Source organism: Toxotes jaculatrix, chromosome 4 (assembly GCF_017976425.1).
Source record: "Toxotes jaculatrix isolate fToxJac2 chromosome 4, fToxJac2.pri, whole genome shotgun sequence".
Taxonomy (NCBI): Eukaryota; Metazoa; Chordata; class Actinopteri; family Toxotidae; genus Toxotes; species Toxotes jaculatrix.
In genome coordinates, this window is record NC_054397.1 from 1,419,876 (window position 1) to 1,443,328 (window position 23,453).

The window sequence follows — 23,453 nt, forward strand, 5'->3', positions numbered from 1 at the left end:
ATCTCACACACACACACACACACGTTCTCTCTCTGTCACTGTTCCCACTTTCACCTCAGTCAGCTGATTTTCACCCTTTCACTTAAACCAATCAGATTCTGCCACGATATCCACGAGCCAATCGTCTCCCTGCTGTCAGACTTTTAGAAACCGTTCCAGCTGTGAGGCCTGAAGAAAAACATACGACGGTAAAGAACAGAATGGGTTTAGGAGCAGAGGGCTGAGGGAGCGGGCTCCCTGTAATAAAGCAGAGTAAGGTCAGCAGACTGCCCATGTGACAGCACACCGCCCTGGATTAGCCGCTGTAAGCCTATTAAAGTGGTTTGGACTGGGTGGGCCGGCGCTGACTACACTTCGCTCCCTGCACATGGTGGTGCAGGGTGGCCAGTTTGAAACTGGGAGGTCACGGTTCCACAACAGGCCGTGTGTCCTGCTGGAGTGTCCTTGACCAAGAGAGTCGCTCTGTATAATCAGATACACGCCTGAATTTAAATGAGTGAGAGATGTTTAAAGGGCTTTTATGGATCCAGACGCTCAAATTTCCACTGAGACAAAACGTATTTGTTCACGCAGTGAACATTCTTTCAATATAAAACTGGAAAAATGAGGGTGTTCTAAAGTCTCTGGCCGTAGTGTACTGTAAATACCAAGACAAGGAGGAAGTGCTGTTTGTTGTGACTTTAATTCATCAGATTGCAGTGGAGATGAGAATCGTTCAGACACAAAGTGAAAGAAAACTACATGGAAACAGATGTTAATGTTAATGTTAATGCACAGAGCTCAGAGTCCCAGCTCTCAGCCCACACTCTGCTCACATCTTACCGCCCTCCTGTGGCTCCATGTAGCCGTCCGGCGGCAGCAGAGAGCTGAAGCGAAGCAGCGGCAGGTCCACAGCCGGACAGCGCTCCTTCACCTGGGCCCAACCCTCTCTGGGGCCCCGGGCGGGCGGCGGCGGCGGGGGCAGGTCGGAGTCGACAGGGCTCGAGTAGCTGTCGTGATGGTGACGGTTGTTGTTGGGGTCAGGAGGAGGGACGCTGCTATGGCAACGAACCAGGAACATCCCCCGGTGGTGGCGGTGGTACAGCATGCCTGCGGCCGCCAGCAGCATCAGGATGATGGAGCTGAGCAGGAAGAAGAGTACGTAGACGCCTTTGGTCTCAGCCGACAGGCCTGAGCCGCAACCTGCAGGCAAACAACCGGAAGTCAGCCGCCGCTCGCCTCTGGCCTAACCCTTTAATAGAGCGGGTCAGTACCTGCGGCCGTCACGTCCACGCAGACGGTTCCTCCCGATCCCAGACGGGACTCGTCCACAAAGCCCGGCCTGCAGCGGCACGAGTACGAGCCAAACCGGTTCACACAGTCCGCGTTAACGTCGCACAGCACCAGCTGGGTCCCACACTCATTCACATCTGAAACACACGCGGATGATGACTGTGCTCACACAGGGCGCGTCGGAACAACACATCCCACCTGGTTTCAAGCTCCGCTTTACCTGCAGTCGACACAGAGATGATGACTGCCTTCCTGTGGGTCCCTCTGAGGCCCACACCTGTGGCAATGAGGCCCTGCATGGCGGAGTGGACGGCCTTGTGCGCCTGCTGACTTCGGGGCCCCTGTCCAATCTGCAGCCAGAGGATGTACAGCACTCCAGCATTCAACCTGTACACACACACACACACACACACACACACACACACACACACACACACACACACACACACACACACACATATAACACACACACACACACACACACACACACACAGGAAAGCTGACTGTGCTCTCTCTCTGTTTCAGATGTATTCAAAGCCTGGATGCAGTTTGGATTTCAGCAGTTCTCTGAGGCTCTCGTTCTTTTACCTTTTTATTCTTTTCGAGGATATGGACAGTGACGTGTGCAGAGTCTCCAGCTGCTCACTGATCTACAGAAAAACGAGAGGCTGGGTGAGTGTGGCGATGAAGCACCTGTAAAGTCTTTGTTTTCATCAACGTACCAGAGTCTTTACTGACAGCAGCAGGGACTTGGCCAGGTCGTCCCAGGGCTCCTGTGCATCTTGACGGAAATTTACCTCAACAGTCACTTCAAACAGGTGATCTGTCCGAGACCGAGGTGCCAAAGCATCAGCAGCACATTAAGTATGACACCAGTCCTAAGATTAAATTTGATCTGATCCCAACTTCAAAAAAATATCCGTCTAAGTTTGATCTCATGGATTTTTGTCAGTTTAGCACCGAATGTGTTGATTCCAGCTCAGACACTGAAAAGCACCAGAGAAGAAGAAGAAGATTTCTGAAGCGTTAACATTCAGGTTCAGTTCAATACTCACCACCAGGAAGAAGACCAGGAGCGTCAGAGTGATTTCTGATGTGGACTACGAGAGAGAAACACAGTCAGCAGTTAAAGTAGACAGGTTCACCTGTACAGGTACAGTAACCACAGCTGAGTGTACTCACCGTTCCCTCTGTGGTCTGACAGCGGCTCCACCACGTTGGGCTGAGGGTGAGTCTGTTCAGTCTCCTCTAGTTCTGGTCCCTCGGAGGTGGAGGGATGCTGGTCTGGGGCTTTGCTGACCTCAGTCCTGTTCTCACCGTCTGTAGCTTGTTCTGAACCAGCAGCAGGTTCTTCGTCCTCTGATTGGTCCTGTGCACCACTCCTGTCCTCTGGATCAGCAGCATCCTCTGGACGGGTTGAAGCTTCCTCCACATCCCTTCGTATCGCTGCTGGGGTGCGATTGGTGGGTTTGAGCTCATGATTTTCACTGTCATGATGCTGCTGTGGAGACACAGCGTGGACGGCTGAGTCAGAGCGGCTCGGGGGGATGTTAGGAACGCCTCTTCCCGATCGGGAGGTCCCCTGGGTGGACGCTGGCGCTGTGGGTACAGCTGTGTATGGGTAGACATGACTGGAGTTCCCTGAGGCTGGATGGAGGTTTTCACCCACCTGAGAAAAGATGGAGGATGAAAGAATTTCAAAACAAAAAGAGAACATTTACACTGGATGAAGTGATTTATTACAGATTAAACAAAGTCATTAATGCTAAATTAATACAAAAAGCCCAAGTAATACATTTTTTTAACCACCTGTTAAACGATGACGTGTAATAAGGTGGTGCCTGTAGTGAATCCACAGAGCGTTAGCTCTTTAACCTAACTCATATATAATATCACGCCTCTCTTCAACCTTATTTGTTTTCAGGAACTTCTCAGTAAACAGCTGCTGCTGCTGGAGACGAGGACGAAGACAGCGTCAACCAAAACAATGAGCTGAAAGAAGCTGAAAGGTTGTCTGTGTCCACCCACCTCAGTGTCTGTGTCCTCGGTGTCCTCGGGCTCCCGGAGCAGCTCAGCCATCACGACTGACTGTTGACCATAATAATCATACGCTGCAGCAGAATTTGCTGGTGACGGATGCTCCAGCAGATCTGACTCCATCTGTTCACCAACCATGTAAATCGGTTCCAGAGGTGGTTCTGACTTCTGGTCTCTCGCTGTGAAGCCTTCCTGTGGGTTGTAAGCCACCGGCGGTCCAAACGCCTGGTAGCGGCCGTAGAAGCCCCTGTATGGCGGCGGGTCGGGCCAGCCACCAATCAGCAGCACCACATACAGAGTGTTGGAGGAGGAGGTGTACTTGGCCTCCTGCCAGCACTTCTGCAAGACCTTGTGACCCCCAGAATGGCCGGCGGGTTCGTCCACGTGGATCTGGTCCTGTTTGAGGTGGCAGGAGTCGTCAGGGGTCAAGTCCTCCAGGTGGAGATGGATCCTCTTCCCAGGATCCACCTGGATGGTCCAGTTGCACCACAGAGATGGGTTGGAGCACAGGTAGTCCGGGGAGAAAAACTCACCGCTGTCGCCGTGCAGCAGCTGATGGCAGCTCCGCAGGGCGAAGAAAGCACTGCCGTCACCTCCGTGTCCATCTGAGGACGAAGCAGACAAACGTCAGGGAAACGAAGCAGAGCTCCTACATGTTTCAGCTCATTAAATACAAGTGGTGTGATTCATACATGACGAGCACTTTTCAGTCAGGCGTGTTTTTCATTTTTCAGATTCACCAAAGTCACGTTTACTTTGTTAGTCCTTTAAGTTTGATTTTCAAATCATGAGAAACAGAAAACGTTTCTCTACTGTAGTGTTAGGATTCTCACAGTCAGGTTCACCAGCACTGACTCCATCAACATCACAAGCAAAACATGTCAGTTAAAATAAAGACATCACTTCTTAAACCTCACATTTACCTTTAAAATCCAAAGAAAAAAAAAAGATTCAGTGCTGAGTCTCACCTGGAGGCCTGTTCGCTTCTTCTGCGTTCACCTACAAACAGAAGGCAACACACAGAATCACACCACATCCAGTTTTAAACTTTCATTGGTTTCACAGAGGATAACAGCTCACCTGTGCAGCACTGTGCTTCAGAGATAAATCAAATATTAGCAGAAAGATGAGCATCACACGTTTGAGGTTAAAGTTGTTCTCGTGTGACATTTTACCACCAAGTCTTTCTCAGTTAAACAACTTAAACGGGTGAAGAAATGAAGGGAAGCTGTTGCTCTCAGCTTCAGTTAAACTGCTGTTTTTCCTTTCCTTACCTGAGCAGGTGAAATTCATCAGTGTGCTGATTGAGTTTCTTTTGCTGGCTGTTGATTTCAGATTCGTCCAGCAGAGGTCGCTGTTGTATTTTACATTCAGTCCGTTCACACCACGTTTCAGGGAAACGCTCCAACCTGTTTCTCTGCAGCAGAAGAAAAAAAAACTTTATGGACAAACAACAGAAACGAGATCATCATCATGTGAACCAAACTCACTTTACACACAAATACACTTTACACAGGATAAATGCCCAGCAGCAGCAGCAGTAACACTAAAAGCAGTGAATACAGAGAATTTCATTATTACTGTACAAATGTGGAATTAGAAAGTCTGTGGACGTTTACGTAAAAGTTCTACACAGAAACAGTCTGTGGGTTTTTAGGCAAATCATTAAAACACTTCTGTAGCTTAAAGATCAGAGGTTATTCCAACGTCACCGCCAAGATCTCAGACCACGATCGAGGCCATCAACGTCTCTCTGGCTCTGTTATGACCGAGCTTTAAATACATTAGCATTGCACATGTTACAGAAACAGCAGGAAACATTAAACACACAGCACCAGGAAATATAATGCACATGATGATGCTGATCATTTCAGTCATATGTAGCAGAGACGTCGTGTCAGGTGAGAGAGTGGGTTTACTGTGGCTCACATTCATGATCCCACAGGGATGAACCTTTCTGTTGCTCCTCCGACTTTTCATCTGTTGCCAAATGCAAAGGTAAATTTCCCTTTGACCAACATTTCAGTTCCCGGCGGCTGCAGAACATCTCAGTGCCAAATACTACAAAAATATCTGAAAACAAAAAGCAAATGGAAACCACGTCCGTCTAAGTTTAGGATAACTAAACCCAAACGTGACTGATATCATGTTAAAGTGACAGTGCACGGTATTTTTAATCCTAACATGAGACCAACTCTGCTATTATACAGATCTCTTCATTTGTCCAGTGATGTTTACGAATCCTAAACATGGGAATCTGTGAAATGCAAACTCCAAACCTACCACACACGAGGATTAGCTGCATGTTAGCCTCAGGTTAGTTTGAGTCCAGTTAACACACAGTTTTACTGACGCTAACCACAGTGAGGGACAGTGCAGAAGATTTAAAATGAACATTTCAGAGAACTGATTGAAAAACTGCTTTATGTAGATGTAAAACAGCTCATGGAAGAGAAAACAAACGACAATACAGTTAATAAATCATTTAAACTACAAACACAGGTTTTTCTTGGATTTCAGGATTTAACATAATTAAAAAGGCATTGAGATGTTTTATAATTCAACAGTGCAAACTATCATTGGAGGTGTTCACTGGCACTCCAGCTCAGGACGGACAATCCACGGCCAGATCTTCAGCACCTCCTGTGGAGTCCGGCTGTGGACCAGCATCAAGCTCCTGTAGATGCAGGTGTTGTCCCTGTACTTCTCTTCAATGTCAAATGTCCTGAAGCCAGTGTGCTTCTCGGGAACCAGGCCCAGCTTCTTCAGGCACATCCCCGTGTAGACATCGTCAATGGGATACAAGACTACTTGTCGAGATATGTTGTGAAGACGCAGCGCTAACTCCCCAGAGTACAGGTACCCTCCACCACCAGCGTAGGGTGGGTACTGCCCCACAAACACACTCTCCGGGATAAAGTACTTAAGTTTTCTGTCTCGGTGTGGACCTGCGTTACTGATAACATCACCTAAAAATAAATCTCTCGCCTTTGTCTCCGACAGGCCCTCCAGGAAGTCAATAATTCTCAAGGTGTTGACAAAGACATCGTCGTCACCTTTGAGGATGAACTGGGCGTGGGGACAGTTTTGGCTGAACCATTCCAGAAAGAGGACTTCCTTCAGGGTGAGGTTGAAGAAGGTGTCCCTGTAGTCCCATTGGAGGATGTCTTTGTGAAGGCCCGCCTCGTGTCCCAGCATTCCCAGCAGGTCTGGGAAGTGGTCTACTGGCATGGTGTTGCCGAGCAGGAACACTGTCGCCACAGTCCGATTGGCTAAGACGCCCACTCGTCCCCAGCTTTGGCGAATAGCTTGCCGCCGGTCAAAATGTGGCGTTAGTGACTTTACCACCAACAGCAGGAAGGGTTTTCCATCACAGACGCGGGGCTGATTTATCAGCATGGGGTACGTCCTGCAGCGCATGTGCAAAAGAAAATCCTGAAATCGCTGCGGCAGAGAGTTGTAGTCCAAGATTTGCGTGGTGACCCTGTAGTCTGGCTCACAGGGGTCCGGTGGCCCGGTGTCATTCAGCCAGTCCGGCAGCTCGACGACAGGCTCGCTGGAGAGCGCAGAGTTGATGATGGGGTTGAAGATGAAGTCGAGGCGCTGCTGCTCCCTGTTCCAGAAGGATTCGCTCAGTACTGGTTGGTGCCAAAACTTCTTGGTTGGGATTCGAACCACATGGCGGCTGCTTTTGTCACGCCCAAGGTTCCACAACACGCCCATCAGGAAGCAGACGAAGATGTTGAGCGTCATCATCACGTAGAGCACCCTCCCTTTCCTGCAGGCCGCAGGCATGTTGCCTCCCCTCTGCATCTGGACACGGGACAAGAGATTTTTTTAGAAATCACCTAAAATCAAGAAGAAACAGGCTAAAATCTGTAGTCACGGCCTCAGAGGGCAAACTTACAACAAAGCCAGGATATAAAGGAACATTTGGAAACATGGACGCAGCCGGGCTCACGCTAAATTCTTCAGCAAGAGTAGGACTGGAAGAATCAGTTGAAGCAGGTCAACAGGAAGCTCGATTTCCCCCTCACACCGGCTGCACACAAGACCGCGTTTTCATCCCTAATCCTGCAGGAATGGGCCCACGAACGTTTCTCCCTCCTCCCCTCCTCACTCCCTCCTCCTCCTCCTGCAGCAGTGACAGACAGGAATCACACGTTTCCAATTCAGCCGCGCACATGACACCAGTTTACTGGCGGCAGTCTGCGTCATTGTGTTCGGACTGCACACGCAGAGAGCACATACAGATTAATAAGCCTGCTTTTCACATCCAGCTCGAGGTTCGTAACACAGCAGTGAAATTCAGATAACGTTTTACTGAGACACAGAAAATGTTCAGCGGAGCTCACTGTTCTCACTCAGACCGGGAAGAAACAAACTCTGCTGTTTGGTTAAGATAAAATAACCACGTCTGTCGACTTTCACTAAGTTAACAAAGCAAATACAGCACGGCTTCTTTTTAGTGGGCCTCAAGTTACTGGTCACAAAACTTTAAAATCCATACACTCACGCTCTCACATCAGTGCTCTCGTAGTTAAAATGTGCCTCAGATCACCAGGGCACAACTAGTTTTATGTAACTAGTTAAACATAACTAGCATAGGGTGTTGGCCTTCAGCTGATCCAAGAACAGCTGCTAAATGAAATGCCCTCTGCTCAGATGTTAGTCTGATGTGCATACATAACTGCTACAACAGTCCCTGCACTGGATAAGCTGATAAACTGAAGGCAAACACTGCAATAAACGTGTAATCTGATCAAAGAGCCCTGCAGTAAATCAGTTCAGTCACTGATGAAGCACAGAGGTGTTAATTGTTTATGGTCATTTTGGTGGTGATCAAAATGTGAGTCTGCTTTTCCCTTATTCATGTTTTCCAGCATCGGGGAACTCTGCAGGTTGTGTTGCAGTAAATCACTCAGGTGTGTGACATACCTGTGAGTGTCTGGGAGATGACTGATCAGTTGGGCCTGGTCAGAACCCAGATCTCTCCCGGTCTCACCCAGATGAGCTCCAGGACGGTGGAGGCCGCCATCTGCAATTTAACAAAACGACAGTGAAACAGGAAGAACCTCAGAAAACTGATCTGAGGAATCTCCTGAGTCTTCCCAGGTCACCTCCACACACCTGATACACTAATGTGAACTTAACACACAGAGGCAGAACAACACCTGTGAAATCAAAAGCAGAAATGAAAGTTCATTTGAGGGCAAATCTAATTTACTGCCTCCCATTGAGCCCGAGCCTTCGGTCAGAGGGAAAGTACCTTCTGCTGTGGCCACGTGTCCCGCCACACTTAGCTGCTAATGCCGTGTGTATGCAGAGAGTCCGTGTGTGTCCGGACTAACGTGATTAAACAAACACTGACCTCTGGAGTTTATGTTAAACAGAGGTTCAGAAAATGCTTCAGGAGGAAGGAGACGTCGGCCCTCAGACACAGAGTGATGAGTGTGATGATCTTTGGATCTAAACAGGTGAGAAAATGGACTGATGCCTTTTTAATTGCTTTTGTGTTGCTGTTCCAACTTCTTCTTCCTCTCTGAGAAACACCTGATTCAGCTGCTCGTCGCTGGACGATGCACGATGATGGTTTTAACGCATGGACCCTCTGAAACCGGGAGACTGGGACCAGATGAAGCATCTTAAGGCCTCAGACATATCATCATCATCATCATCATCATGTTTTTGCCACAGTATGAGCCGTAATAAAACCCCCGTGCAGACTGGAACTCGTGAGATCAGCCCCCGTGCACGTCCTTAGAAATCCATCATGTGTGAACTTTTTCTTGGTTTTCAAACTTCGTATTTAAGCAGATGAAGGGTCTCACTGCTGCAGCTGTAGGTTTTAAATCAGGGAACATTTCACTTTGTCTCCCTCTGACTTCCACTGATGAAGCTGATATTTCATGTGTTAACACTACAATGCTTTGTAAGGTTATGAATAAAGGTTGAATCCGTATAAATCCATCCAGGTTACAGACGTACACAATCTATAGAAGCACAACGTAAAAGCTGCACGTGCCTTTTAGCAGATCGATTGATTCGTTAAACTTTGGGCAGGTTGGAGTTTTCTGTTTCCTGCTGCAATCAAACCTCTGAGACCTCAGGCCGGCTCCTCGGTCCTCGGTGTCCAGAGCCGATCAACAGGCTGCTGCTTCCGCTCCTGGATCAAAGCGCCTTCCTGCTCCTGCAGCTTCAGGTGGCGCGTTCTGGATACCTGGGCGCGCGGTAATCCTCACGAAAACACGACCTGTGGGATCCTCGGTGCCGGATACGGACCTGAAAGTTCCATCCTCTGCTCAGTGTTGGAGACAGGTGCTGCGGAAGTGCGCGTCTCTCCCGCAGGTGCCGCGCAGTGACTCCTCCGCCGGGCTGAGCGGCGCTTTCAGCTGCCTGACCTGCGCTGGGCGGACTCTCAGGGGCGGATTCAGGGATTCTGGGGCCCGGGTCTCAACAGCCTGAAAAAGCTGTTTGACCTCTGACCCCTCGGGCTTCCCGCTGATCTCATCCGAAAGCATTTCAGTGAAATCCGTTTGCCGACAGCGTGATGCCAGAGGACGGCTGCTGTTTTTCTGTCTGTGAGTTTCCCTCGGGATGAACAAAGTATTTATCTGACAACATGATGTGATGTCAAACAGTTTTATCTCACTCTGTTATTTTCATTCTGCTGCATGTTTATTTTTCATCTTTACAACCATGTCAACCAATTTTAAAAATAAAATCCAAAGAACTTCTACTGTAATAATGTCAAGTTTCACATGCACTCGCCATAAAACATAAACTGTACTGAACAAGGTTTCAGAAGCACCTCCCGTCCTCTCCCTGATTATAATTTTCATCTGGAGAGTTCAGAGTTCTTGTCATCGAGATGAGCGATGTGAGTTCCAGATGCTGCACAGACTGTAAAGAGCTCTGAGACATTTTTTAGGGACACATTTGTAATTAGATTTTTTTTTTACCCATTTTTTTAGAAAAACATGGGAAAAACAAATGACAGTGAATCAGATTTGAAACCCAACCTTGCAGTGTGAACGCAGCCTTACTTCTGTTATCTGTTATCTTATCAGCTCAACAAGGTGTGAACCAACTGCTCACAGGCAAAATGCAAAGCTGCAATGTGCCAATCAAAGTCTAACCAGGTTTATTACCAAGCACTTAGGACAGAGACAGGAAATATTTACACTGAGAGACAGAAATGTCCATGAACTTGTGCTGGGTTGTAAATAGGATCTAAACCAGGTTGATGTGGTTCAGACTGTTCTGAGTTTAAAGGGTTTTTATGTTTTGTTTTTGTATCAAGCCTCATCCTCCTCTTCCTCCTCTGAGGTAACGTGGCCTCCTCCTGAACACGGACCTGATTCATCCCGTTGGACAGGTGTGCAGCGTTCATCGACTCTAAGCTCTGAAACTCTAAAGCTGAACCAGTAAACACCTTTAAGCTGCGGTGTCACACTCTGGTCGTGAAGTGCTGATGTCGTCCTGGTTTTTGTTCCTCTTCAGAACTGATGAGTGAGGACTGGAGTCTGACGCCTCTGTCTTAAAGGGACAGGACAGTCTGAACTCTTCTCTCAGCAGAAACCTGACAGCACCTGTTAATGGCAATAAAAGGCCCCATTTTATCAGACCAGCCTGGACTTTGTCAGCTGGACCTGGGCTGAGTGAATGTTTAGGAGGACGCTGGTACAACACAGAATCAGTATTAGTGGATTATACTTTGAGCTAAATGCTAATATTAGCTATAGTTAGCATGTTCAGATCCGGAAAATTTAGCACACGAGCATAAATCATGTTAACGTTAGCATGTTACTCCATCTGATGTGCCGTCAGAAACAGTTTTCTAAGCCGTGTTGGATCCATTCTGTCAAACACGAATCTGAACAACGGCCATTTCTGCGCCATGCGGTTTGAACGACATGGACCAGAGAAAAGATCCACACAGGTGGAGACACTCAGAGGACAGATGTCCATCAGAGTCAGTGTTTCTCTGCTGTCCCACATGGACTCTCACAGACACAGGGCCTCAGGTGCGGTGAGCGATCCGGTCGATGCTCTCCTGGATGTCAGCCATCTTCTTCAGCATCTGGTTGACTTTGGCTTCATCAAACTCCAGACACACGAACTCTGAGTCCTGAGAGAGGAGGCAGAAGGAAGACATTTTATTACAGCACGATATTTTTAACACTCGTTTTTAGAGCGTGGACAGAGGGTGGGATTTCAGTTTATTAGCTCCGTCTTTTGTCTGACGGGGGTTCAGAAGATGGTGTGAAACAGCAGCCTGAGCTCCTGTCACTGACCTGCACTGTGCTCATTACATGCTATTTAAAATTGGATGAAGTCAGAGTGTATGGGGAATCCCATCTGCCCTGTCTTTGTTTCCTCTGACCGTCCCACAGAATGGGTGTCACACCGTGATATTCCCTGTCCTGGTTTCCATGGACACAGCTGTCGCCTGTGTCGTGTCATTAGAGCACAGTGCGTGAGGCGTTACTGCTTTGAGCGTGTGCAAATTTATAAAAAATTAATAAAAACATTTGAGTGAAATTATTCTTGTAAACGTTATAAAGGCGTGTGAGAGCGTGTTTGTCTGATGTCTGGTTTTTACGTGCCGTCTGTGAACCCTTTCATTTAGATCACCGAAAATCTTCTAATATGTCGTTTTAATATAATCCGAGTTGCAACTAATGATTATTTTTGCTATCAGTTCAACTTCTGAGTGTTTTCTCAATTCATTTTTCAGTCTGTCAGAAAACAGTGAAACAGTAAATCCTATCACAGTCCCCACCAAACCCGGAGGCTTTTACTTTAGCTGTAAATATACTAAACATTTTTCACATTTGGAGAAGCTGGAACCAGATTCACTGACAGTTCAGTCAATACAGAAACAAACAAACGTTTAGGTCTGAAACCAGGTTCCTCCACCATCACGTTTCCCACCGTGATGGCTGAAGTTACACAGATTCACCTCCTCCTCGCACGTCTGCAGCCTTCAGGCTGCTGTTTGCTAAAATTAGATCTGAACTGAGTGGACTCTAATAATAGTGAGTGTGTCCTACAATAATTCAGTGTCATACAGCATAGTGAGAGTGTGTTGCCCTACTCTGCTGAGCTGTGGGACCTTCAGAGACCAGACAGACTCCAGAGGGACAAGCTGATATCAATGTCAGCAGCATCCCGCAACCAGGACAGCACAGTTAACTTTCAGTATGAAAAGCCAATAAAAATCTCCAAAGAACTTTAGACAAACTTTGGGTCCATATTTATTTTTCCTCCTGAAATATTCACGAGCTTCGGCCACAGACGTGTATAAAAACGTTCCAGAGCAAATTCAGGAAACTCCTACATCCAGAGTCAGTGAATGGCCACAGCATGTTTGTACGACCAGCATCAAACTCAGACCTCGAGAACTCACGTGTACAAATACACACAAAGGCAGAAACCTAAACATACAGGTGAGAACACAACAGCAGGACTAAGGCTGGTTTGTACTGACGAGAGAAAATGGTAAATAAATGACTCGTATATGTTGCAGGTCATTAGTTTAACAAGCACAATAAGTGTGAGTGAGTCCAAACTGAATGTTAAAATCTAGAACTAAAACTGGTCCTCACACTCACACACACACACACACACACACACACACACACACACACACACACACACACACACACACACACACACACACACACGAACACACACACACACACACGAACACACACACATGTTCCCTCAGACAACAATAATCCACCTCGGACATCTGGACAGTGAATATAAATGAAAATGTCATTTCTGATTTTTTCCAACATTCAGCTCCATCATAGAGATCATGATAAGAGGTAAACAATCCTCAGACCGATCAATCAATCAATCAATCAATCAATCAATCAATCAATCATACGCTGCAGAGTCCAAAAATTAAATCCATCTACATGATCCAGGTCTTAAACCGTTTGCAGTCTCTCGATGCAGTAACAGGATTGTATCTGGCTCAAAGTCTCCACTCATCATTACGGATTTAGGTATTTTCTACAGGATTAAAGCAACAAGAAAACAGTGGCCCAGAAATTCAGCTGGAAGGTTTGTGGCTTATTAGTAGAGGAATCTGAAAATGAGATGAGAAGCTTCGTGTTTGCAGATCGAACTCTGTAAGTGAACTGGACACAGTGGAGACAAAATCCCAGCAGTTAAACGAGAAGTTCCAGTAACACGACACATGAAGAACGTACTGTCTCATAGAACTGAGTGACTGACACAGCTTTAGCACCAACAACTGTCAGTCACACTGCCAATGTTCTCTTGAGCAAAGCACTGATCCCTCAAAGTACTGCAGTGAGAAGAAGGCCGAGGTCGAACTGGTCGGTTCCCAGTATGAATGTGTGAGACTGTGAAAGTGAACGCGTGTCAGAGGAAACACTGGACGTAGGTCTCACCTGTCCGGCCCTGCCCAGTTCCAGCTCCACCAGGGCGACAGGGCCGCCGTGGGCTGTATCCCCCCGACTGGCTGCGGCCTGGAGGTCCACCCTCCAGGAGAGGCCCCTGAGTCCGGGCTCCCAGCGGCTCTGAGCCAGCAAGCTCTCCCTCACCCGGACCCGCTGGCTCTTCCAGAAGCGAGAGAGAGCGGCGGCCTGCTCGGCACTCACCCCACCGCTGCCCTGCTTCCTGGTCTGAGCTGTGAGGAAGGCCTCCAGCTGGGCGTGGTCCATGTCTGCTGTGGCGATAGACTGACAGATGATGGACAAGAGGAGGATGGACAGTGAATAAACCAGTCGCTGTTATCAGCAGCTTCAGTGCAGAGAAATATGTAGACAACAACAAATACACTCAGCTAAAACTAAAACAGTTCATCAGTCCTGCAATAAATCCTCCTTCATGATCGACAGCAGAACAAACTACAGCTCGTTTGACCAAGCTGAGCCTGATAACACGTGACTGAGTGCGTGAAATACAATAAACTGCACATTATCTGACTCTCATACTCAAAACTACTTGTTTTGCTCTTTGGAATTTAAATCTTAATGAAACGTTTGCTTGGTTAAATGAAGCAAAAGAGAAAAGTAAATCCCGCAGTGACGCTGACCTCAGTACAGGTCACTGAGCACCTGAGCCGTGAACAGCATATTTATGTTAGTGCTGCCCCCTGCTGACAGCTGCTGAGACAAACGTGAACAAACATATGAATGAGCCCGTTTCAGGTTTATATGTTATCACCTGATATTTACCTGTAAACCTTTACAGAGCAGAATCTGCTGTGACAGACGTTATCTGAAGCAAATACAGACTGAAAGGTGTTTTTAAGGGAAAGTCCAAACACCTACACGTACATTTGTTTAAACACATACTCCCATTCACCCAAATACACACATTCATGCTCAGGTATATTAATTACACACATGTATGTCAACGAAAACCCGCGTGGTTTATGACTCCGTGGATTCAAATAACCCCGTTTTCAGGCCGTTTCCGGTCTCTGTTCTCTCACCTTTAAGGCGCCTTTCATCTTCTCGTGCAGAGCCTCGAACTGCTCCCGCGACAGTTCGGGATAAAGCTCGTTTTTCAGCAGCTCCTCGGTGATTTCCGTGTTTTTATAATACACTTTTTGAGCGATTCCGTTCAACAGACCGCTCAGAGACTTCGACGCTTCCACGTCCGCCATGTTTTCTCGTCCATGTGGTCACATGACGATGCAGGTTGGTCACGTCACGTGAAGCCCGGAGCAACGCAACACGGCATCATGGGAGTTGTAGTTTTAATTTTTTCCTTTTTTTTAAACTTTTGTTTTTCTTTTTTTTCTTGCTCGGATTTATCGTTACGAAAAACGGGTTTGAAGTTTGGCTTTATTCAACCTGCTGAAATAATATAATAACAGATAACACACAATAAAACAAAATATCTTTATGTTTTATTGTATGTTTTATTTGGGTTTTCATAAAATATGGTGATCAGAGCGGAAGGAGACGCATCTACTTCCGACCGCCATTTTGGTTAGGAACACGTCGTAATTTTGAAGACAGTTAAAAATACAATAACTCAATGAAAAAACTTCCCTTCCCACAGCAGACTGTTTATCTTTGTGTGTGGCCTGCACGGGTCAGAGCACGCTCAAACAGATGGGAGTGAGAGAGAAATGATTTACAGACAAACAGACCAGAATCCATGCTGAGCCAAGCTTTAATCAGAAAGGACAGATCATCATGTGATGTGATAATGCATCACAGAAGTACAGAGTACAGTGATATAAGTACTGAACATACAGAGGACTGTTTACATGACCCTTCTATTGTCCCCATTGCTTTGATTTTAACAGTGAAGAAAAGTGAGGAACTGGAAACTGGAATTGATTGTTTACCTTTAGTAAATGTTCCGTCTTCAGCTAAACAGCATTAATGGCCAATTCCCTGTTTCACTAATGGACAGGTCATATTCCCTGTGGCTGGCGGAGAGGACTGGCTATAACTCAGGATTTAAAAGAAAAAGATTCCAGGGCTCTGATTTGCAGGATAAAGAGAGAATGTGTAAGAATTAGCTTTTGAATTCATACACCAAACAAATAGGGAGCAGCATATTATAAGAAGATTATCAGAAGGCTGGAATGTCCATCCCCATCTAAAGAATTCAGTTTGATTGAATGCACTCTTTGGTCCCTCTTCCCTCGTCCTCCTCCTCTGTGCCACAGCCACACTGGCCATCAGGCGTAGTGGGATAGATCCAGCTGGGCTGCTGCATCTGTGACGGGTGGACCATCAAGTAGAGGGCGAGTCTCGAGAGGTGGAGGAAGGTGAAGGAGAGACGCTGGAGCAGCAGCATCAACAGCTTGAGGAAAGAGGCAGGATGTCTCTGAGAGGACGACTGAACAGGTTCATGGACTCCTATAGTTATTATGACTACAACCTCTCATGCTGGACTGAGGACTGACTGAACACTACAGTGACTCACTATCGTCTCTTGAGGTAGAAAGAGATATTAAGAGATGGGACGGGCCACAGTTAGCTGGTTAGCATGTTAACCTCTTTGCCATAACGTCAAAACTACTCTTCCTTCACTTTCTTTTGAGGTCCATATATTTCGAGTGACCACATCGTGCTAACAGATGGGTTTTGGGTTTATTTGGACAAATGTTGAACTGTATATTTTACCTCAGGTGTTTTTTTAATTTACTGAGGATTGAATTGAGATTTAAGTCATAGCTGATATTAAATTTAGGCTGTTTTCATTTTTGGAAAGATAAAGTTCAACACTGAGGATTTGAGAGGGTCAGTAAACTGTTAAGTGCTGAGTCACTGACTGAATGCCTCGAATTCATGTTTAGTCATTATTTCATCACCCCTATAGTTTAATGTATGAAACTGTGGTCACATGTCACCCAGTGTAACAGTGTGGCTCACTGAAGTGTTTTTAATGGTTTTTGGAAGCAGTGGAGCTCAAAGGCTCATCTGAGTCAGACACATCAGGCTTTGATACACACACAGGACTTGTTGCTGGTCTTTTTATCAGCTGAATTGCTGACAGAAAGAAAAATATGGACTATCTGCAGCCTTATCCTTTAGGTTGCTAAATAAAATGGATCCATTCAGTGTCAGGGCGTAAACTGAGGCGTCATATAGACGTTGGCATGAAAGATCATTTCAAATGTCAGAGAAGAGACTTATTAAATCTACGGAAAGGAAAAGAAGCAAGTGCATAAGGTTATGTCTCAGTAAGCATCAGGGGACTGCTTCCCAGAGTCTCAGGTTCGTACTAAGTTGTTTTAGCCGAGTCCTTTCAGTCGCCAGTCGTATTCTACCCCCATCGCTTGCCACCTCCTCTACGTTTGCCACCTCCTCTACGCTTGCCACCTCCTCTACGTTTGCCACCTCCTCTACGCTTGCCACCTCCTCTACGTTTGCCACCTCCTCTACGCTTGCCACCTCCTTTACGTTTGCCACCTCCTCTGCGTTTGCCACCTCCTCTGCGTTTGCCACCTCCTCTGCGTTTGCCACCTCCTCTACGTTTGCCACCTCTTCTTGGCTTGGGTCCTTTTTTAACCTTGCCCCCTTTTTTACGCAAGCCACCTCCTCTGCTCCCGCTGCCTCCTCTACGCTTGCAGCCTCGTTTACGATTGCCACGGCCTTTGCACCTGCTGACTCTTCCAGCTCTGCCTTGTCCTCTGCGCCCTCCACTTCTTCCACCTATGCTTGTGCCTATGGCTGAGCCAATTTCTGTGCCTATGGCTGTTTCTGTGCCTGTGCCTGCGCCTGTGCCTGCGCCTGTGCCTGCGCCTGTGCCTGTTTCTGCACCTGTTTCTGTGCCTGCACCTGTTTCTGCGCCTGTGCCTGTTTCTGCACCTGTTTCTGTGCCTGCACCTGTTTCTGCGCCTGTGCCTGTTTCTGCACCTGTTTCTGTGCCTGTGCCTGTTTCCGTGCCTGTGCCCTCTGGTTTGGGTGTACCTGTTTCCTCACCTGCGCCCTGTTTTTGATCTGACAGGTCTGTGTTTGCAACACATGAGGGTGTAACATCTCCACCTGAGGAGCAGCTGGTGCACTGGAAAGGATCATCTCCGGGTTTGTAACAGCGGAATATGTTGTCGAGTCCGAGTTTGGAAATCCCAAGTTGTTTAAAAGATTGGGCCAGTTGAGACTTGTCTGCAGCAGGAGCATCGGCTACATTAGAAAACACAAACGCATAACCACTCCAGTTCTGAGTAACGTCATTGATCTTGCCACTGATACCGTCTTCATTTGTGCTTGTACACGTTGGACCACAGGGCGATTGTACAGAGTAGATGATGAGGAAATTACCCTGACTGCTTTTAGTAAATGGTTGTATGTTTTCTAGAACACGTGACAGTGCCTCGGGTTGTGCTGCTGCAACCACCCTGCTGCCCTGGTAAACCTGACCCTGCGAAACACTTTGGCTCACTTTGTCTGTTGGGTCGTCCTTTAGGACTTCCTGAAGACTGGTTGGATCTTGGTTCTGTGGGACGTTGACAGCCAGACTGAAGCTGTCACCTAGTGCATACCTGTCAGGGGAAATGAATTTTCAATGAGTATCTTTGTTCATGTGATATAAGGTGGCCTGAAGTGTTGAAGTGTGAATAAACAGGATTATTATCATAATATCACTGATGAAGTTGAAACCAGAAGAATGAAGGATAAGGATACATACATACATACATACATATATATAGAGAGAATAGAATAGAATAGAATAGAATAGAATAGAATAGAATAGAATGAATTCTTGATTAATCGCAATTATATTATGGACAATTATGAGTCGATTATTACATTTGCAAAGATCGTTTTTTTTTTTTTTTTGTAATACCCAGCAGTGACTCCTCCAGTTACTAGCTGTCATACAGGATTTAACCGCAAGGCGGAGCTATTGACTAACAGTCATAACAAAACTCCCTGCGAGCTAGCTTACTATGCTTAACGGACAACCAACCAGTCCATCCAGCTCCATCTGGGCTAACAGCGGACGTGTGGATGCATTTTGGTTTTCATGGCAGGAGTTTTAAACACGTCGACAGGACAAACGGTGTCTGCTAACTTTTCCGCACTAAGCTAAAACACTGTGGCGGCTGCGAGTTCGAGCCCCGGTCTGAGCTCCTCTGTGGAGTCTGCATGTTCTCCCTGCGCCTGTGTGGGTTTGCTCCGGGTACTCCGGCTTCCTCCCACAGTCCCAAACACATGCACATTAGGTTAACTGGCTACTTTACACTGTCCCTAGGTGAGTGTGTGGTTATCTGTGTTTGTGTGTCGGCCCTGTGACTGATTGGAAACCAGTCCACGGTGAACCCCGCCTCTCGCCCGTAGTCAGCTGGGATAGGTTCCAGCTCCGCCACAACTCTGACGAATCAAGCACTTTAGAAAACGGATGGATGGATGGATGGATGGATGGGGGCTCACATGTCGCGCTTCCATCCAGAGGAGGCTGCGTGAGCTAAAGACACCTGAAGCCTCATTCCACCGAATCAACGTGCTCTCCACGAGGTGACGACAGAATTAGCCCCGGTGACAGACTACATGTAAAACAAGAGTTTAAAAACTAATTTGTAAGTTACAGCTATGTTACACAATCCTGCAGGTGCTCTGCGATGTTTCTCAATAAAAGAGAAGTTGACTAATTCAGCAGATGACTGTTTTTTTTTATGGTGCATTTTGGGTTGATGTCAAATAGAAACTCAGTAATCGATTGGTAATCGAACCGAGGCCTCAATAATCGTAATTGAATTGTATCAGGAAATTGGACCGATTAACCACCCCTAATATATACTTTATACACACACACACACACACACACACACACACAATGTTGCCCATAAAGTAGGAATAAAACATATATTTACCTCTCATTATACAACAGGGCCTTCTAGAGCCATTAATTAAAGTTTAAGAACTAATAAAAAAATATTACTACAGAACATTTTTAACAAAATTAAAGAAAAATATGAGAATGACCCAACAGGAGAATAATATCAGATGCAGAACTCACAGCTCCTGCAGTGAGTTCTGAAGGCTTCTCCTTCACTGCATTGTTATCATTTATAGGTAACAAGTCCTCATTTTAAGGATTTACTCTTCTTTCATGGCTCCTTCCAGTGTTAATGGATCCTGACATTATCATTATCATCTCATCATTAGTAAATAAGGGCTCTGTTTATTGAAAGTGTTCTGATTCTGATAAGTGATCACAGACAACACATTTTCTATAATATGGTTATATTTATGATGTATATCTGAGTGAAAGCCTAAAGCCTTTTACACGTATGGTGTCGTTTGCCTGACGAAGATCTGAGGATGGAAACATGTCCGTAGAGTGAGCAGCACACTAGAGTCAGACTTAGAGGAACAGTCTTTGAGGACTCACGCTTTCTGGATTCCTTCTACAATACTTGTGAGCCAGTTCTGGTCCACAGCAGCCAAAGTGTTTCCAGCAGACAGGAAGAAGGCCAGCGCCACAGCCATCCAGCACAGGCCAGCCATCTGCACACACACCAGGTGTAATAACATATACAAGAAATATCTGTAGTTGACAGTCAGGCAGACGTGTCTGCAGGTGTTGACCATGCTTCGCCAAATATAAAATAGCAAATATTTCTACATACATCCTACAGGGGCTGAATCTCCTGAGATGATAAATAACTCACCTTCACTTCTGTCGCCAGCAGGATCTGCCGGTTCCAACACCCTGCAAAAACAAAAACACATTCTGCTAAATAAGGGACGGAAAAGGACGTGATATTACATTATATATACAGTACCTATGTTTTTGACTGTTAGTCAGAAATCAATTTCCTGACGTGATCTTGGGCTTTAGAAAAATTGTGCTTGTATTTTTCACTATTTTCTGAAGTTTTTAGACACAAAATAACAAAATAATAATTAATAATAATAATTAACAAAATAATGGCTACTTGCAGCTGCAGCCCATTTTGCCCTGAGGAGTTTGCGTTTGTATTTCATGTACCTGCTTTGGACGAGAAAGACGTCTGATGGATGCTCTGAAACCGGTCGGTCCTCTTGTCTTTTTTCTCAGCGCTGGAAGGTGAATCTGAAGTGAACACTGTCAGGAGGAAGTGTTTTTCTTTTTTATAGAGGACAAAGAAACCATGGCCAAACCTCTCACAGTTGCACTATAACCTTATTTGAACAAATCTTTCAAAAAGGAGGAAGAGGAAGAGGAAGAGGATCAAAGTCTCATCTCAGTGTGGTTAAACAGACTTTGAGCTAAGATGCTTTTTTTTAAAAGGAAGAACTGTGAAGCTCTTGAACTTGAAGTAGAATAATATTAAGTAAAACCATACACTCTCTGAGCACTTTATTAGGAACACCTGTACACCTGCTCATTCATTCACACCCACTCAGACACAGAATCCTGCAGATACAGATCAGAAGCTTCAGCAAATGTTCACATCAAACATCAGAATGAGGAAAAATGAGCGAGCAGCAGCTCAGGTCAGAGGAGAGAGGTCAGAGGTCAGACTGGTTGGTGCTGACAGAAAGGCTACGGTCGCTCAGATAACCACCTGTGGTGAACAGAAAAACACGTCCATCATGTGAACATGGAGCAGAATCTCAGAGGAAGGTTTCCAGCATGTTGTGGAATCCATGAGAGCAAAGGGAGAAACTACCCAGTGTTGGTGTGGTGTTCCTAATAAAATGCTCAGCACGACGACCATGATGTCAGTGTGTCAACGCTCCTATACTCCAGAGACGACGGTGTGTATGAGACAGCGCTTCAGTCTTTGCCTTGTAAAACTCTCGGTGGATGACAAACTGAGAACTTAGTCACGAAGAGATGAAGATAAGACGAACACTTCTGCTCAGTGGATGACTTGTAGATTCACCTCCAAACCAAAATGCTTTTATCTTGCTTTGGCAGTCGTTGATAAGAAACATGAGCAGTGTGTGTCGTGATACACTCACACTCAGGCTGATGGCAGCAGTGTGTCAGCACATTCACAACGACAGAGAACTTTTTATGGATTCTTTGAAAAGGTCTGGATGTTGTGTGTACATTAATGTTAGCTGTGTGTGTGTGTGTGTAGTAAACTATCTGTGTGGCCGACTGATTGTCAAGTCATGTTGACTCTGGTGACTTAGACTTCTCAGAGTTAGAGATCAACATGTAAGGAAAACATCAGTGTAATGCTGACGAGTCCGCGTTCCTCTCTGATGAGAAGCAGAATATTTACAGTTTCACAGTTTTTCAAGCGTTTGAAGATCCAGGCACCACTAAGGCACTGGAGCATCAGAGTTTTCATGTTGACGTTGAAGGTGTATTGACTGACACACAATCACAATGTCAACTCAACGCAGCTGCCGGCAGCCTTTGAGCAGCACAGTGAACTAAATGATCTTTTCTTCCTGTGTGTTGTGAACTGGCGTCCACCCTTCACTCCTGTGACGGTCTCTTTGTTTGTGATGCTTTGTACAGAAACAGCCTGACAGTGTAATGTTCACCTGTATTACACCACGCTCATAGGTAGTATCTATAACAAGGGTGGTTTCTGATTAATCGGTCAGATTTTCAATTACGATTATTGAGGTCTCGATTCCATCCATCCATCCATCCACCCACTTTCTGTACCGCTGGATCCGTCAGGGTCGCGGCGGAGCTGGAGCCTATCCCAGCTGACTATGGGCGAGTGGTCGCCAGTCAGTCGCAGAGCCAACACTCAAACACAGATAACCACACACTCACCTGGGGACAGTGTAAAGAAGCCAGTTAACCTAATGTGCATGTGTTTGGGACTGTGGGAGGAAGCCGGAGTAACCGGAGCAAACCCATGCAGGCACAGGGAGAACATGCAGACTCCACACAGAGGAGCCCAGACCGGGGCTCGAACCCGGAGCCGCCACAGTGTTTTAGCTTAGTGCGGCAAAGTTAGCAAACAACGTTCGTCCTGTCGACGTGTTTAAAACTCCCGCCATGAAAACCAAAATGCATCCACGCGCTCGCTGTTAGCCCAGATGGAGCTGGATGGACTGGTTGGTTACTGGTTAAATTTTTTTTTTTCTTCGTCCATTTCACGCGCCGCTCGTCTCGCTATCGCTAACTCGCTGGTTCTGGAGTCACAGCTCCGCCCTGCGGTTAAACCCTGTATCACAGCCAGTAACTGCTGTGTGTTACAATAAATAAAACAATGCAAAAATAATCGATCTTTGGAAATTTAATGAGACATGAGATAAAATCTGAAGCTGTAGTTTGAATTTTCAAGATTCCTAAAATCTTCAGAATGACGTCATCCTTTATCTGAAGGTTCAAACTTATTGATGCCCAAAATGAGAAAGAGGGAGGACGAGCATCAGGATGAAAACTGAAATGATGTTTGTTAAACAGCGACTCAGAGCGATTCACACAGACAGATGAGGAACAGCTGAGCCAAGCTTTATTTCACACAGTTCGACAGCGCGTCACACAGGTATAGTTTCCAATGACAGGATTATTCAAAACATCTGAAACTGATTTTAATCAAACATAATAAAACAATCAGCAAAACTGTTTCCATCCAAATCAGGCAGCTAGTGAATATAGATGTGTAAATATCTGCTGCTTCTCTGCAAACTGTCACACACACACAGGCGAAGATAAAAGCTGAAAGTAGCGTTTAGGTTTGACTGACTGACGGCAGCCATGATGTTTGGAGCATATCTCAGTGT

General features: G+C 46.2%; 4 protein-coding genes across 5 annotated transcripts; all 4 read right to left on the bottom strand.

The window, feature by feature from the left end:
• Window positions 1-787: 787 nt before the first annotated feature.
• zgc:66455 (uncharacterized protein LOC393502 homolog) lies at window positions 788-4,479 on the bottom strand. Its single transcript, XM_041037239.1, has 10 exons — window positions 4,390-4,479; window positions 4,278-4,308; window positions 3,301-3,914; window positions 2,455-2,941; window positions 2,328-2,372; window positions 1,995-2,095; window positions 1,861-1,922; window positions 1,493-1,659; window positions 1,254-1,409; window positions 788-1,182 (listed from the first exon to the last, which is right to left on the bottom strand). The coding sequence occupies exons 1-10, from the start codon at window positions 4,477-4,479 to the stop codon at window positions 812-814; spliced, it is 2,124 nt and encodes a 707-aa protein (XP_040893173.1). The 3' UTR covers window positions 788-811.
• Window positions 4,480-5,716: 1,237 nt separating this feature from the next.
• b3gnt2a (UDP-GlcNAc:betaGal beta-1,3-N-acetylglucosaminyltransferase 2a) lies at window positions 5,717-9,648 on the bottom strand. Of its 2 annotated transcripts, none has more exons than XM_041035756.1 (2): window positions 8,248-9,648; window positions 5,717-7,122 (listed from the first exon to the last, which is right to left on the bottom strand). In XM_041035756.1, exon 2 carries the CDS (start codon window positions 7,120-7,122, stop codon window positions 5,899-5,901), a length of 1,224 nt encoding a protein of 407 aa, XP_040891690.1. In that variant the 5' UTR covers window positions 8,248-9,648; the 3' UTR covers window positions 5,717-5,898. The 2 variants fall into 2 exon arrangements, with proteins under 2 accessions (XP_040891690.1, XP_040891689.1); XM_041035755.1 differs by lacking the exon at window positions 8,248-9,648 and adding an exon at window positions 7,217-7,417.
• Window positions 9,649-10,436: 788 nt separating this feature from the next.
• commd1 (copper metabolism (Murr1) domain containing 1) lies at window positions 10,437-14,968 on the bottom strand. Its single transcript, XM_041035758.1, has 3 exons — window positions 14,789-14,968; window positions 13,740-14,030; window positions 10,437-11,440 (listed from the first exon to the last, which is right to left on the bottom strand). The coding sequence occupies exons 1-3, from the start codon at window positions 14,960-14,962 to the stop codon at window positions 11,333-11,335; spliced, it is 573 nt and encodes a 190-aa protein (XP_040891692.1). The 5' UTR covers window positions 14,963-14,968; the 3' UTR covers window positions 10,437-11,332.
• A 1,014-nt stretch (window positions 14,969-15,982) lies between these two features.
• On the bottom strand, window positions 15,983-23,429 carry LOC121181330 (hyphally regulated cell wall protein 1-like). The gene is made up of 5 exons (XM_041037245.1): window positions 23,417-23,429; window positions 20,758-20,853; window positions 20,438-20,478; window positions 20,158-20,273; window positions 15,983-18,304 (listed from the first exon to the last, which is right to left on the bottom strand). The coding sequence occupies exons 1-5, from the start codon at window positions 23,427-23,429 to the stop codon at window positions 17,086-17,088; spliced, it is 1,485 nt and encodes a 494-aa protein (XP_040893179.1). The 3' UTR covers window positions 15,983-17,085.
• Window positions 23,430-23,453: the final 24 nt, after the last annotated feature.

What these genes read in the sequence shown, in the direction of transcription:
- LOC121181330 (XM_041037245.1), bottom strand. An exon ending in TGCTGGCGACAGAAGTGAAG is followed by an intron (nt 20,274 to 20,437) that starts GTGAGTTATTTA and finishes GTGTGTGTGCAG; the next exon opens with ATGGCTGGCCTGTGCTGGAT. An exon ending in GTAGAAGGAATCCAGAAAGC is followed by an intron (nt 18,305 to 20,157) that starts GTGAGTCCTCAA and finishes TTCCCCTGACAG; the next exon opens with GTATGCACTAGGTGACAGCT.
- commd1 (XM_041035758.1), bottom strand. Translation starts at nt 14,962, where the DNA reads ATGGCGGACGTGGAAGCGTCGAAGTCTCTGAGCGGTCTGTTGAACGGA. An exon ending in AGATGAAAGGCGCCTTAAAG is followed by an intron (nt 14,031 to 14,788) that starts GTGAGAGAACAG and finishes ATCATCTGTCAG; the next exon opens with TCTATCGCCACAGCAGACAT. An exon ending in AACTGGGCAGGGCCGGACAG is followed by an intron (nt 11,441 to 13,739) that starts GTGAGACCTACG and finishes CTCCTCTCTCAG; the next exon opens with GACTCAGAGTTCGTGTGTCT.
- zgc:66455 (XM_041037239.1), bottom strand. Translation starts at nt 4,479, where the DNA reads ATGTCACACGAGAACAACTTTAACCTCAAACGTGTGATGCTCATCTTT. An exon ending in TCCTGGTCTTCTTCCTGGTG is followed by an intron (nt 2,096 to 2,327) that starts GTGAGTATTGAA and finishes GGTCTCGGACAG; the next exon opens with ATCACCTGTTTGAAGTGACT. An exon ending in CGTGGACGTGACGGCCGCAG is followed by an intron (nt 1,183 to 1,253) that starts GTACTGACCCGC and finishes GTTTGCCTGCAG; the next exon opens with GTTGCGGCTCAGGCCTGTCG.
- b3gnt2a (XM_041035755.1), bottom strand. Translation starts at nt 7,252, where the DNA reads ATGTTTCCAAATGTTCCTTTATATCCTGGCTTTGTT. An exon ending in CTTTATATCCTGGCTTTGTT is followed by an intron (nt 7,123 to 7,216) that starts GTAAGTTTGCCC and finishes TCCCGTGTCCAG; the next exon opens with ATGCAGAGGGGAGGCAACAT.